The sequence below is a fragment of the Chlorocebus sabaeus genome, chromosome 16, assembly GCF_047675955.1.
Source record: "Chlorocebus sabaeus isolate Y175 chromosome 16, mChlSab1.0.hap1, whole genome shotgun sequence".
NCBI lineage: Eukaryota > Metazoa > Chordata > Mammalia > Primates > Cercopithecidae > Chlorocebus > Chlorocebus sabaeus.
The window spans coordinates 15,389,938-15,406,118 of NC_132919.1; the positions used below are offsets into that span (position 1 = coordinate 15,389,938).

At 43.2% G+C, this 16,181-nt stretch overlaps 1 protein-coding gene across 1 annotated transcript in view; it reads right to left on the reverse strand.

Moving 5' to 3' along the window:
- Positions 1 to 1,851: 1,851 nt before the first annotated feature.
- The window catches only part of FBXW10B (F-box and WD repeat domain containing 10B), a 42,648-nt gene continuing 28,318 nt past the window's right edge, over positions 1,852 to 16,181 (reverse strand). The window contains exons 11-13 of the mRNA XM_008010444.3: positions 10,774 to 10,932; positions 8,110 to 8,381; positions 1,852 to 2,727 (exon numbers count right to left, since the gene is read on the reverse strand). Coding sequence (XP_008008635.3) covers positions 1,907 to 2,727; positions 8,110 to 8,381; positions 10,774 to 10,932 — 1,252 coding nt within the window. The 3' untranslated portion in view covers positions 1,852 to 1,906. The remainder of the gene's footprint in view (positions 2,728 to 8,109; positions 8,382 to 10,773; positions 10,933 to 16,181) is intronic.

Consider the following 16,181-nt stretch of genomic DNA (forward strand, 5'->3'; position numbering starts at 1 on the left):
TTTGAGGGAGCAACGCCAGAGGAGTGACTCCGGGGGCGGAGCGAGCGGGGGCGGAGCTGCTGTGTGGGGCGGGGCGACAAGCGCGGACACGGCGGAGGCGGAGCCTGGAGCAGGAGCGAAAACGGGCTGGGAAAGGCATTGGGACCACAGTGGGCTCTCAAGTGGAAAGCTTCGTGCTCTGTTTTGAGGAAGTGTTTGCTGTCCATCCAGTGCAAATTCTGAAGTCATTCCCGCCAGCGTCGCTGCCCGGAATGCAGGAGGTCGGGGTTTTATTCTATAACTTAATTTTCTTTGAATATTTTACAAAGACGTACTCCTGTACAGTATTACGTTTGTACTTTAAATTGTAGAAACAACTTTTTAAAATATGTGCTTGCGAAGAAGTAAAACGTTAAGAAAAACAAGGCAGGAGAACTCTAGAGTAAGTAATGGATGGCATTATGGGAGGTATAACCTTAGACGCCAGGAAACTAAGAAATAGGAGTTGACACCTTGCACCCTGGAGCTTGGACGCCTGTGTCCTCTATTGCCAATCATATCACCAACCTTTATGTACTTCTTTCGTCAGTCGTAAAGTGGGGATGATAATGGTTTCCTTACTAGTAAATGGGAGTCGTTATTCTTATTACTGTTTTAAGTCCAGCAGCTCATGTGTGATCTTGCCTGAACAAAGGATGTGAAATTGAGGGGCGTTAAGTCATTTTTGAAACGGTGATGATGACAGTATCCTATCTGTCTGTCCTAGTCAGACTGCTGCTGTTGGCATAGTGATATTTGCACGTTTCCTTGATTGAAGGGATTTTCTCTATTAAAATAACAAATATTACGTGGTTGTTTGCCAGTGCCATTTAAAACCTAATATTCTAATAATGAAAGGGGAAGAAACACACACGCGTTTCTCAAAGGCGAGAAAGTTCGGCAGCACAATCGCATTCATGCCCTTGGAGATGAAAAGCTGACAAATTTGGGGCCTGTACATCCAGCCTGCCCATGGCAGGTTTTCAGTGGTCCACTCAGTGCTGTGGAGTTTTGTGGTGTTTTTGTTTTTTAAGGCATTCTGTTTTAATTCATTACCGTCTTTTAATTTTTAATAGCTAGTTGTTAAAGCTCATTTTGTATTTTTAGTAGAAACGAGGTTTCACCACGATGGTCAGGCTAGTCTCGAACTCCTGACCACAGGTGATCCACCCGCCTCAGACTCCCAAAGTGCTGGGATTCCAGGCATGAGCCACCGCGCCTGGCCAAGGCTTGAACTTTCTGATGGGCCATAGCTCAGTGGGCTGCAGTCTTCTAAATTACCTGGTCCCTGACACCATAGTCCAAAGGTTTAAGCAGAAACCTCAATGCCCTTGATGGTACTGGCCCTCTTTGTACAGAGGATATTATGCTAATTCTCTTCCTTAGGAGTTAGCCCTGAGAAGGAAAAGCTCAATGTCGTCAAATGCAACAGGTCAACCCCATTAAGGGCTTCCCCTTTTAAATTCTTAATGGATTTCATCAGGCTTCTATGCAAAAATACCAGAAAACTCCAATGCATTACCCTGATATAATCCCATAACTTCATTTGCCGGAAGAACTAATAGCACTAAATTGATAGTGATGAATGGTATCTAATTTCCAATGATCGTCTCCCCATCCCCCTTCAACGAAACTGGGCTTTCCTAATGCTTACTAAATTTTTTTCAGTGGGAGTACAGATGCTAATCTCACCCAACCTCCTTCTGTTTTCTTATTTTGATGATATCAGATATTTGGCTCAGAGGAAGCTAACTGGGAGTTCCCACATTAATTACCAGGAAGAGAACAGTCAAAAAAAAAAAAAAGAAAAGAAAAGAAAAGAAAAAGGCCAAATAGCAACATCCACTTGGCTGTTTATTGCAAAACATTGTAATTTCCCAAGGCTGGTTCAGATAAATACATTTTGTCCAAGTTCAGGGGCCGCTGTTTTCCCTTGCTTCATGAAATTATCAATAGGCAGGCCTTTGATTTTCCTGATCCATGCAGCTTTGCTGGCTTTTCCTGGATCAACCACTCCAGTGGACTCCCTGGCCTGATATTCCTTCATCTTGGCTTCCTGGTGCTCTTTCTCCTCCTTCACGGTCAACAGCACGAACTCAGTGTTCACTCTAAGGGGATCAAGGGCTGTGTAGATGCGAGGCCGTTCTTTGTGAAGAGACAGGGTGGCTGTGCCCACTTGTGGAGCTAGCATGCGGTTTGGTTTAATGACCTGCATACTGGTCAGGGGACTGCACACTGCCCTTTCAATTGAACTGGTCACTTGGTCTCCACCCTTTAAGCTGCGAGAGAACCTGGAGCGGATAATCATGGGCTGCGGCAAGGTGGACTGGACACTGGGACTGTGCAAAGAGATCTTCAAGTTGGGCTGCAGTTTCTGGATTTCAAGGGGAATACTGGTTTGTTTCACATCTATAGGAGGATTGCTCAATCTCAACTGATCAACTGCATGTTGGATTGATTTTCCTTTGAAATTCAAGACCTTCCTTGGGTGTGAAATTGAAGGTCCCCAGACATCAATAATTTCTGTTCGGGGCCTACAGGGATAGGCGAATTTCCCGGAATTATGGGCTTGCTGCAGGGCGCTGACAGTCAGGAGGAATTGGTCAGGTGACATAGGAATTTTCCAAGACTTTTTCTTTGGGTGATTGAGCAGGTTTTCAGGAGTTTCCAATTGTCCTTGTTTTTGTGCTTTCTCCACATCATCTGCTTCTTCAAAAAAAGAAAATGAAAAAAAATCGGCATTCTGTGAAAAATATTAAGTACGTATGTATTAAGTACTTGGGCATTCAGACTTCAAAGCACATTGAGGTCTTTGTTGTCCAACAGGTATGCCACCATACAGGCAGGCATCCTCAGTCGTATTAGAAATGCTGATACTAGAAACGATTTAATAAAACTAGTTTTAAATAAAATGCTAGTATTGAGTAAAGTGTATATTCGCCTCTAAGTGTGCATATTTTGAAGGCAACATGTGATTTCGATGCTCTACTTATTTTTGAAAATGTGAAGTTGGGGCCGGGAGCAGTGGCTCACGCCTGTAATCCCAGCACGTTGGGAGGCCGAGGCAGGCGGATCATGAGGTCAGGAGATCCAGACCATCCTGGCTAACACAGTGAAACCCCCTGTCTACTAAAAATACAAAAAATTAGCCAGGCGTGGCGGCGTGCACCTGTAGTCCCAACTACTCAGGAGGCTGAGGCAGGAGAATGGCATGAACCCGGGAGGTGGAGCTTGCAGTAAGCCCAGGTCGTGCCACTGCACTCCAGCCTAGGCGACAGAGCAAGACTCCGTCTCAAAAAAAAAGAAAATGTGAAGTTGGGAATTATCTTCACATCTCATTTATGATTCACACAAAGCAGATCTTAATAAATTTATAGTAGCATAACTGTATTTTTCAACAATAATTATATTGCAAAATTTGATCTTTACCTTATTAATCGAATTTGACTCCAAATAATCTTGAATGTTGCCCAAAATAAAACCTGTCTTCAGGCCAGGTGCGATGGCTCACGCCTGTAATCCCAGCACTTTGGGAGGCCTAGGTGGGTAGATCACCTGAGGTCAGGAGTTTGAGACTAGCCTGACCAACATGGAAAAACCCTGTCTGTACTAAAAATACAAAAAAATTAGCCGGGTGTGGTGGCAGGCACCTGTAATCCCAGCTACTCTGGAGGCTGAGGCAGGAGAATTGCTTGAACTCAGGAAGCAGAGGTTGCAGTAAGCCAAGATGCTGCCACTCCACTGCAGCCTAGGCAACAGAGTGAGACTCTATCTCAAAAAAAAAAAAAAAAAAAAAGTGAAATCAAGATGTCAAAATCTTCCCTATTCTCCTTGCAAACTCAAAAAGAGAAGTTTTCTCCTTTTATAAAAAAAGGAATTATGATGAGCTCATTGTTTATTAATTTGTCTTTTTTCAAATGATAATGTATTGTGGATCGCTTTCTGAGTTCGTATATACAAATCCTCATCATACAACTTTTAGCCATATATAATATTCCATACAATAGATTTTTTATTAATTAGCCATTGCCTGTTGGTGGACATTTAGTTTGTCAATGATCAACCTAGAAGAAAATGCAGACACCATGTTTATTTATACAAGGAAGTACAAAATGCCAGCTAACTCCCAGAGTTGGCACAGATGCAGTGGGGTCTCCCATACATTGCTTGTGGGAGTGTAAATTAATATAATATTTTTCAGGACAACGTTGGCAATATCTTTCTAGTTTTTGAATGCACTTACCCTTTGGCTTAGCAATTTCACTCGTAGGACTTTACCCTTCAGGTATACCTGTACCTGTACACTGACATAGGTTTATACAAGGATGCCCATTGTTAGCACAGCCCTCATAAAACAATTGTTTTCCCCTCACCTTGAAACCAGTCTCTGCACAGAGTTTGTTCCAAAGAAACACTATTACACTAGTCAAAAATATTTGAAAGACATTTTAAATTTTTACCTATGTCCTTAAAAAATAACAAAGGGACATCCCAGTCATGAGTCATGATGTCTAGAAACCTTTTTTTTTTTTTAGATGGAGTTTTGGTCTGTCACCCAGACCGGAGTTGCAGTGGCATGATCTCGGCTCACTGCAACCCCACCCGTCTCTGGTTCAAGCAATTCCCCTGCCCCAGCCTCCCAGGTAGCTGGGATTACAGGCACATGCCACCACGCCCGGCTACTTTTTTTATACTTTTAGTAGAGATGGGGTTTCACCATGTTGGCCAGACTGGTCTCGACCTCCTCACCTCAGGCAATCCGCCCACCTCAGCCTCCTAAAGTGCTGGGATTACAGGCATGAGCCACCACGCCTGGCCACTTTTTTTTTGTAAGAGACTAGGTGTCACTATCACCCAGTGGTGCAATCATAGCTCACTGTAACGTCAAACTCCTGGGCTCAAAGGATCCTCCTGCCTTAGCTTCCTGAGTAGCTAGGAGGTGTGTACTACCATATCTGGCCAATTTTTAAAATTGTTTTTAAAGATAAGGGTCTCGCTAAGTGGCCCAGGCTGGTCTCCAACTCCTGGCCTCAAGGAATCCTCCCGCCTTGGCCTCCCAAAGTACTGGAATTACACGCATGAGCCACCATGCCCATCCCAGCAACCCTTCTTAAAAGGCACATCCCCATCTCTCTCTCTCTCTCTCCCTTATCTCCTTATCTCACATATATAGCACCTGCCCCCAATCTCTCTCGTTCCTAATAAAGTCTCTTAAAATGCTCCCTGAAACCAGCCTCAACTGCCTGTTCTCTCTTTTATTGTGCCCATTTCTCAGCTTGATGACATAACAGTCCAAGAAGTGAGGAAGCTGGCAGGGAACACAGGCAGGCTGTCAGCCAAAAACTGGAAAAAAGTTCTCCCTCTGTGGCCTCAAGTCAGAAAAGGGACAATTAAGGAAAACCAGTCACTCTTGGGAGAAGCCAGGCATTGTATTCATTCCAGATTCTCAAAGATAAGCAAAGGTAGTGGCCTGCTGGAAAACGATAGGAAACTAGAGAGAGAGAGAGAGTTGCCACTAATTCAGAATTAAGTATCACTGTTTGTCTTATCTCCTGCTATGGATTTTGCTTCCAAATTCTCCTGCCCACCATCCATGCCACTTGTTCCCTTATGAACAGAATAAACTCTCTTTTTACCATCTCTTCGGGGTGATTTTGACTTTCCTTGACTTTGAGGTTCCTCTATTAACACTGCTAAATTGAGATTGAGGAAGAAGCTGTAGTCATTATATACTTCAATTAGGGCATAAAATAATATAATCAATCATAATTGGGGCTGATAATTGGACTGATTTTTATACAAAATATCACCATCTTGTTTTTTATGGGTACATTATTATACATAATTATGGAGTACATGTGATATTTTGAGACATGCATAAAATGTGTAATGATCAGATCAAGATAATTAGGATATCTGTCATCTTAAACATTTATCATCTCTTTGTGTTGGGAACATTCCAAATCTTCTCCTCTAGCTATTTTGAAATATACAATACATTATTGGTTTTTTGTTTGTTTGTTTTTAAGATGCAGTTTTGCTCCTGTTGCCCAGGCTGGAGGGCAGTGGCACGATCTCGGTCACTGCAACCTCCACTTCCCTGTTCACGGGATTCTCCTGCCTCCACTTCCCGAGTAAGGCTGGAATTACAGGCATGCACCACCACGCCCGGCTAATTTTTTTGTATTTTTAGTAGAGACGGGGTTTCTTCATGTTTATCAGGCTGGTCTCAAACTCCTGACCTCAGGTGATCCACCTGCCTCAGCCTCCCAAAGTGCTGGGATTACAGGCGTGAGTCACTGCACCCGGCTATACATTATTGTTAATTGTAGTCATCCTACTGTGCAACCAAACACTGGAACTTATATCTCTTCCGTCTAACTGTATTTTTCTACCAAACACCATATTGTTTATTGTCGTATGAAACCAAGTAGTTACCTGGAGTCCGTGAAAATAAAGAGAGTGTAACAACCTTCTAAATTGACTATGTGACAGGGAAAAGTGAAGCCCTGGAAACTGAGTCACATAGCACAGCTGTTTTCCTGCTTCCAGACCTCTGTGCTGAGGTCTTTTCCATTAACCAGACTCCCTATTCTTCATTGAAACCGAGACTAAATGATGTGATTGTCACCTCTTTACACCAGAATGTGAAGCAACTCCCCTTGTGATTGTCACCTCTTTACAGCAGAATGCTAAGCAACCATTAGAGGTCATCAATAGTAGCCAATCTAGTCTTACATCTGTATGTTAGCCTTTGTATGGAAAATTGAATTCTGTTCAGCACCTCTGTTTTTGTCTGTTTAAAGGATGTTCGCTTTTCCCCACTCCAGGAGCACTGGTCACTAGTCTTTGGTGTCCCTGGATGCTGCCCTCAAACTTTGCACTTGGATAAACTCTTTTAGTTAGATCCTGAATCTTTTGATTATTTTAGGTTGGCAAGTCTAAGGCCTAGATCGCAGCCTGACTCCCCCTCCGACCCACTTTTCCTGCTGTTAAGCATTAGCTAACAGTCTCAGTTCCCTCCTCTCAAGAGATAGCTGACTATTTGTAGTGTGATATGCTTGGGGGTGATTTATAGTTTTCTCTATAGATCTGTGGATCCAATTTCACCTGCCAAATATAGGGCTGGAATAAGGAAGGAGTCTTGCTACTCTAACCCACACATAATTTATTCTTTGGATGTCTTATAAATGGCATTGGCCATGCCTGCACCCCCACCTACATACACACACACAAACGCACACACACCTGCTTTATATGTAAGATTTTTCCAGCTACAAATATTATCTCTCAGATCTAAAAACATTCTGCATAGATCATTTTTCTGCTTATAACAACTTCTGTCTCTGTCTTGAAGAAATAGTTTTGTAATATATGTTTTAAATTTGGGGGGTTGGGGGTATTGGTTGCTCGCTTTTTGTTTCATTAGTAAGTATTAAAGCTAGTCTTATCTAATGTGCAAAGATTATTTGAAAATCTTGCTTTTGCAGGCCGGGCGCAGTGGCCCACACCTGTAATCCCAGCACTTTGGGAGGCTGAGGCAGGAGGATCACCTGAGGTCGGGAGTTTGAGACCAGCCTGATCAACATGGAAAAACCCCGTCTCTACTAAAAAAAAATACAAAATTAGCCAGTCGTGGTGGCTCATGCCTGTAATCCTAGCTACCTGGGAGGCTGATGCAGGAGAATCGCTTGAACCTGGGAGGCAGAGGTTGCGGTGAGCCAAGATCGCGCCGTTGCACTCCAGCCTGGGCAACAGCAGCAAAACTCTGTCAAAAAAAAAAAAAAAAAAAAAAAAAGAAGGAAAGGAAGGAAAGGAAGGAAGGAAGGAAGGAAGGAAGGAAGGAAGGAAGGAAAGAAAGAAAATCTAGATCTTGCAAACCAGAAGGTTCCTGTTAACTGGGTGATAAATTGTTTGGCGGATCAGAGAGAATGGCTCCTACCTTCCTGGAGGGTTAGCATATATATCCTCAGGAAACCATTGGCCAAAATATTCCATAAAGGAACCAGTCCTCCCCGCTCCCACCACCCCGACCAAACCCGATCTGCTGTGTGGGTTATCACTGAACTTGCTGGTATTTCCGTTCTTTACCTGAAGAGAACTTGGCCGGCTTCAGGAGTACTCGGGACTTGGGAGGTTTGCTCGGTAGGAGCTCTTGGATCACAGTTTGTTTACTGGATACAGATTCTCTTGGGCTGTGAACCTGCATATTAGACTTAGAGAGAATTTCCATGAGGCTGTTTTCTTCTTTTTCCTCCTCTTTCTCCTTCTTATTCTTTTGTTTTGTTTTTTCCATGGCATACTGCCACTTTATGTGTTCAAACTGGAACATGAGAACATTGCTCTCTGTGTTGACCACCATCCTGGAACCGAAACAACAGGGTTGTCCACAAAAGGAGTGTGGAGGCCACCGAAAGATGCACTGCAATTACCATCCCACCTAGTCTTTAGACCAAGGGAACAGTGCCCAGGTAATGACCAAACAGACTAGTAGTGTAGGCGGCTGGAGGGTGGAGAGTGGTGAAAGTTACCAGGCCATGCAGCAGGAGTCGTTAGCTTTATCACTCTTTTCTTTAAAAAATAAACATGATTGGGGCACATATGTTCTGATTGTTTCACTTCTCAAGTTAAAATGCTTTTTTTATTTTTTTCTATTTTTTTTTATTGTGAGAGGGAGTCTCGCTTTGTCGCCCAGGCTGGAGTGCAATGGCATGATCTCTGCTGACTGCATGATCTCACCTCGCCTCCTGGGTTCAAGCGATTCTCGTGCCTCAACTCCTGAGTAGCTGGGACTACAGGCGCGCACCACCACGCCCAGCTCATTTTGTGTTTTCAGTAGAGACAGGGTTTCACCATGTTGCCCAGGCTGGTCTCAAACTCCAGGACTCAATGATCCACCCGCCTCAGCCTCCCAAAGTGCTGGAATTACAGGCATGAGCCACTGCGCTTGGCCTCAAGTTAAAATGCTTTTAAATGAATTTCTGTTCCTGGAGTGAGTGCCAAGTACCTAGGGTGCCAAGAAGGTACTCTGCACACAGATGTCTTGAAATTCACTGTTTTTGTTTGTTTGTTTCAAGCACAGCTTCAAAACCCAATATTACTATTGCTGCTGGGAATAAGGAAAGCTCTCTCATGGGGAGGACTCCTCTCCTTCACAGACCCTCCACACAGACACCACACACTCCATGCTGTCACTCCAGGATCTCTGCACACACTCTAGATGTAGACAGAACATCTGTACTTTATAAAGTTAGATGATTTCTAACTTCTCTACTCCCCACTTGTATGCTCCGTAGACAGAGAGCTCCAGAGCTTGCCCTCCCTGTCCCCTGCCTGTGCCCCCGCAGCACTGCCTTCCCAACCCACCAGTTTTACAAGCGAGCAGCTTTCACCTTTCTGTGCTCTTCCCTTAACTGTAAACAAGAAATGAAAACACTCTGGCAGGTTTCTTTCTGCTCCAAAGGCTGCAATGTTAAGACCTTAACCAACAGCATAAACTCTCTAGAAAAGTAACTTGTTTTGGCTGGAACTGCTGGAATGGAATGCGGGGTGTCATGCCAATAAGAAATCCCTTTTAGACTCAAGCTGAAAGGAAAACACCTTTCTTTGGATGCTGTGAGTGCAAACCGGTCAGAGCTTTTTTTTTTTTTTTTTTTTTTTTAAAACAGCATGACTGAAAAGTGTTCATTAATTGAGGCTTATCACCAGGCTGCCCTCTTTAAGATGGTAAATAAATACTAATGAAGTTTCACTAAAAGGAAGGCAATATGGTTCAGGGACATTAAGTGATGTCTCGAGTGAGCTTGAAGTAGAATTTACAGGTTAGTTCTATTTGGTTTTTTTCCTATAATAGCACCCTGAATCTATGCATATATAAGCACAGTACTATATACAATGCAGTCAGTCATGGTACTGGTTTTGTAAGCTCACCAGCTCAGCTCCCCCGCACTGTACCCCCTGCTGCTGCCACCCCCCACCCTCCTATATGTCTGTTTGCATTAGAAGTGAGGCATCAAAGATAGCTAGCTGAGAGAGCTCTCAGGCAGCCAAAGGCATGATCAAAGAGCAAGCAGGGGCTGCACGTTGGTAGAACTGTGGTCCTTACAGAAGCGTTATGTTGCACTCACTGCAATTCCCACAAATACCCAGGATAAATTAAGAGTTAAAACAGGCCGGGCATGGTGGCTCACACCTGTAATCCCAGAGCTTTGGGAGGCCGTGGCAGGTGGATCACGAGGTCGGGAGTTCAAGATCAGCCTGGCCAAGATGGTGAAACCCCGTCTCTACTAAAAATACTAAAAATTAGCTGGGCATATTGGTGGGCGCCTGTAATCCCAGCTACTTGGCAGACTGAGGCAGAGAATTGCTTGAACCCGGGAGGCAGAGGTTGCAGTGAGCCAAGATCGCACCACTGCACTCCAGCCTGTGCGACAGAGTGAAACTATGTCTCAAAAAAAAAAAAGAAGTCAAAATGAACCATGATTGCTTCCTAATTACTAAGTTTTGTGCAAAGCCCTGTTAGTCCCCACAACAAGACTGTTGCTCCACCAAAACAGGCATGCACCACCGCGCCCAGTATGCTGTCATTTTATAATTGTGGAACTAAACCATTTTATAATTGTGGAACTAAGCCAAAATTGTAGAGAGTCACTGCACACTGTCTTCTCCTGACAGCAAATCCAGGGCTGGTATCCCAAGGCAGGAAAAAATCAAACGGAATCACTCACAGTTCTGACCTCCGCACCTACCACCCACCTGTTGCCCTGAATAAAGAAGGACAGCACAGGATCGCCTCTGCCATTGGCTTTTATCACCTTCATACAGTTCCCGTTGAGGAAATTGTAAATTCTGATCTTGCCATCTGCGCAGCCGCTGATGACCCGGAGGAAGAGAAGGGACACATGGAGCACCTCCCTGGAAGGGAACAGAGCAGCAGGCAGTACCCATCCTCTCGTAAAATGCCTGGATTTGTTAGTAGGTTGGGGGTATTTTGTGTGTGATTGAGAGGCAGTGGTCATAACTGGCCTTGAAAAGGTGTTTGCTGTGATTTTTTTGTTTTTTGTTTTTTGTTTTTGAGATGGAGTTTCGCTCTTGTTGCCCAGGCTGGAGTGCAATGGTGCAATCTTGGCTCACTGCAACCTCCGCCTACCAGGTACAAGCGATTCTCCTGTCTCAGCCTCCCAAGTAGCTCAGATTACAGGCATGCACCACCACACCTGGCTAATTTTTTTGTATTTAGTAGAGACAGGGTTTCTCCATGTTAGGCTGGTCACGAAATGCTGACCTCAGGTGATCCACCCACCTCGGCCTCCCAAAGTGCTGGGATTACAGGTGTGCACCACCACGCCCAGCCTGCTGTCATTTTATAATTGTGGAACTAAACCATGAGCTACTCTCAAGACATACCTCTTTCCATTCTGCAGCTACTGTCCCTGCAATTAGGTCACAGGGTCACAGATGACAAAAGAAAAGGGCTGACGTCACAATCTTTTTTTTAATCTAACATATAGATGATCATGTTTGTCTCTTGCAATTTGATTCCTAGCTTTTACTTATACAATAGTCATGCTGAGAATTATTTAATGTTTTGATTCTTTTTAAAATAGTATTATCGGCTGGGTGCGGTGGCTCACGCCTGTAATCCCAGCAATTTGGGAGGCCAAGGCAGGTGAATCATGAGGTCAGGAGATCAAGACCATCCTGGCTAACACGGTGAAACCCCGTCTCTACTAAAAATACAAAAAATTAGCCGGGCGTGGTGGTGGGCGCCTGTAGCCCCAGCTACTCAGGAGGCTGAGGCAGGAGAATGGCGTGAACCAAGGAGGCGGAGCTTGCAGTGAGCTGAGATCGAGCCACTGCACTCCAGCCTGGATGACAGAGCAAGATTCTGTCTCAAAAAAATAATAATAATATCATATTTAAAAAGAAAAAACAGGAAGGAAAATGATTATCATTATATAAAGCAAATACTTTACATTTGAGCAGTTTCTTTTTTATCTTAAATTGGTGACTTTTATTCTTTCAGTGAAATATCCTTAAGGAAAATTGTATCCAGGGATGAAATTTAAGAATGTCCTTTTTTGATGGCCAATAGGAAAAGAGAGGGGGGACCAGGAGAAGATCTAGACAGATTCCTCCAACAAAATCCTTTCTAGAACCTTTCTGGGTTCCAATTAGACTCCAGATATGTGGAGTATTCAATTCTAAGAAGTATAATTTCCCTATTCCTGTTAATGACACCGAAAAGTTGAATTTGATACCACCAATTTGTTAGATTCTATATGCAAAGCAAGTCCATCAATTCCTGCCAGCTCTACCCATCCAAGGCCATTCATGGCCTAGTTCATGTGCTACCTTCTCCAAAAAGCCATCTCTTATCTTAATTCCGTCCTACATCTCCCCCCATCACACATGTACACAAACTTCAAGTATACTTTCAGATTCTCTTGGGCACACCTCATATCATTGCATACTTATCACCTAGCACAGCACTCAGCCCATAGTAGGTCCTTAATATATATTTGTTGAAAAAGTGACTGTCTGCTCATGTTTTCGGAGTATGGTCATTGCTACAATGTGTTAAAAGAATGACGTCCGCCCTGTGCCATTTGGCCTCAGACTTGGTCAGATCCCAGGATCAGATGAAGACTTTCCAAGGCCCCAACCATTAACCAAACAGAAATAACAAAGACCTCAAAAGGCAGGAGCATGATCAGCATACTCAAAGGACAGCAAGGAGGCAAATATGATATGAACCCCTGATTATGTGATATAGATAGATAGATAAATAGATAGATAGATGGATGGATAGATAGATGGATGGATGGATGGATAGATAGATAGATAGATAGATAGATAGATAGATAGATAGAACTCAGCTGTAAAATAAGTATTAAAAACTCTAACAAGGCCAAGCATAGCAGCTTATGTCTATAATCCCAGCACTTTGGGAGACTGAGGTGGAAGGATTGCTTGAGACCAAGAGTTTGAGACCTTGGCTCTAAAAAACATTTGAAAATTAGCCAGGAGCATGGTGGTGTGTGCCTGTAGTCCCAGCTACTTGGGAAGCTAAGGTGATAGGCTAACTTGAGCACAAAAGTTTTACATTATGAGGTCATAGTGAGCCATGATTGCACCACTGCACTACAGCCTGGGCAAAAGAGTAAGACCCTAGGGGAAAAAAAAAAAGAACTAAAGAATGAAAGAGAAAGAACAAAAGAAAGAAAAAAAGAGAGAGAGAAAGAAAGGAAAGAAAGAGAAAGGAAGGAAGGAAACGAAGGGAAGGAAGGAAGGAAGGAAGGAAGGAAGGAAGGAAGGAAGGAAGGAAGGAAGGAAGGAAGGAGGGAAGGAAGGAGGGAAGGAAGGAGGGAAGGAAGGGTGGGAAAGGGAAAGAAAGACCCAACAAATTTCTAAATTTTTTCAAGGTGGAAATATAATAACTTTGATGGTATCCTAAGCACAGCACAGTCTGCCAGTCATGTACTCCAGCACTGGGAGAGATTCCATGTGATAGAAAAGTTTGCCTCTTCATGTATCTCATTTGATCTTGCTGAGCTGAGTCCATACTTCTCTTCCCATAGATCCCTGTGATATTTGGTAGTTCAGTCTATATCATTGTAGCCTAGTAATTAAAACCACAAGCTTTGGGATCAGAAAACCTGGGATCAAAACCTGACTCTACCACTTATGGGCTGCATAACCTTCAGATTAAATTCAGAAAGTAATTTAATCTCTCAGTCTTCAGTTTTGTTTTTTCTTTTTTCTTTTTTTTTTATTTTGAGACGTAGTCTTGCTCTGTCACCCAGGCTGGAGTGCCGTGACACAATCTCACCAAAATTAATTTATCCAGAACTCTGGAAAATAATCAAAGGTTTACAGCAACCCAGGGAGGACTTACACAAGTAAAATGGCATAGTGTCAATAAGAATAATGAGACTTAGAGGTCAGGAGTTCGAAACCAGCCTGACCAACATGGTGAAACCCCATCTCTACTAAAAATACAAAAAATTAGCCAGGCCTGGTGGTGCGCACCTATAATCCCAGCTACTCAGGAGGCTGAGGCAGGAGAATCACTTGAACCCTGGAAGCAGAGGTTGCAGTGAGCCGAAATTGTGCCACTACGCTCCAGCCTGGGTGACAGAGCAAAACTATGTCTACAAAACAACAAAAAGAATAAAGAATAGTGAGACTTGCGACATGTTAACTTAGTCCCACTTCCCACCTCCCCCAGCCCAGTGGTAGCCATGAAAGTAACAGCCTCCAGTCCTGGTGGTGGAGGGAACAGAATGGACCTCATTCTGACAACTATAACTACAGGGGGAAAAAAAAAAACTCACTAGAGGGGCTCAACAGCATATTTAAGCAAGCAGAAGAAACGAAGTACTTGAAACAAGGTCAACTGAAGTTATGCAGTGTGTGGAACAGAAAGGAAAAAAGAATAAAGAAAAATTAATAGAGCCCCAGAAATCCGTATAACATCATCAAACAAATCAATATATGCATAGTAGGAGATCCAGGAAGAAAGTAGAGAAAGGGGCCGAAAGAATATTTGAAGACATGAGTGCTGAAAACCTCCCAAATATGATGAAAAACATTAATTTACAGGTCTAAGAAGCTCAACAAACTCTAACTGGGATAAACTACAAGAGGTCCACACTTAGATGCATCATAATCAAATTTTCAAACACCAAAGGTGAAGAGTATAATGAAAGCAACAAGAGAGAAGTAGGTCCTCATGTAAAAAGGATCCTCAGTAAGATTAATAGATGATTTATCATTAGAAAAGTGTCTTAGTTGGCTTGGCATGGTGGCTCACACCTGTAATCCCAGCACTTCGGGAGGCCAAGGTGGGCAGATCACAAGGTCAGGAGATCAAGACCATCCTGGCTAACACAGTGAAACCAGTTAAAAATACAAAAAATTGGCCAGTCATGGTGGCGGGCGCCTGTAGTCCCAGCTACTCGGGAGGCTGAGGCAGGAGAACAGCGTGAACCCGGGAGGCGGAGCTTTCAGGGAGCCGAGATCGCGCCACTGCACTCCAGCCTGGATGACAGAGCGAGACTCCATCTCAAAAAAAAAAAAAAAAAGAAAAGTGTCTTAGTCCATTTTGTGCTGTTATAACAAGATACCATACACTGAGTAATTTCTAATCAACAGAAGCTTATTAGCTCATGGATCTAGAGGCTGGGAAGTCCAAGGCCAAAGGACTGGCATCTTGTGAGAACCTTGCTGTGCCGAAGGCAAAGAGGGGGCAAAAGAGAGAGGAAGAGAAGGCTGAAATCATCCTTTGATAAGGAACCCACTCCCACAATAATGAACCGATTCCCACTATAGCATTAGTCCAGTCCTGAAAGGAGAGCCCTAGTGACCTAATACCTCCCATTAGGCTCCACCTCCTAACACTGTTGCATTAGGGATTAAGTTTCTAACTCATACTTCTTGGGGACACATTCAAATTATAGAAAAGAGAAATGACAAGGATATTAAAATGACACACTAAAAATATCCATTTAACGCAAAGAAAGGCAACAATGAAATAATTCAGGAACAAAAATACATAAGACTATGGAAAACAGCATAATAACAGAAGTCTTTTTTTTTTTTTTCTTTGGGGTCAGGGTCTCACTCCATACCTAGGCTGGAGTGCAGTGGTGAGATCATAGCTTACTGGAGCCTCAGATTCCTGGGCTCAAGCGATCTTCCCACCTTAGCCGCCTCCTGAATAGCTGGGACTGGATAGGACAATTAGTTAGAAGATCCACAAGGAAACAGAAGACACGAGCAACATCATAAACTATCCAGAGCTGACAAACATATACAGAACACTCCACCGAACAACAGCAGAGCACACATTTATCTCAGATGCACATGGAACATTCTCCAGGATAGACCATATGTTAGGCTACGAAACAAATCTCAATATATTTTGAAAGACTGAAATCATACAAAGTATGCTCTCCAACTACAATGAAATTAAATTAGAAATGAATAATGAAGGAAATTTAGAAAATTCTTAATTATGTGGAAATTAAACAACCTTGTCTTAACCACTGAGTCAAAGAATAAATCAGAAAGGCAATGAGAAAGTAGTTTTGAGATAAATGAAAATGAAAACACAACCTATCAAAACTTATGGAATGAAGCTAAGCAGTGCTCAGAGGGAA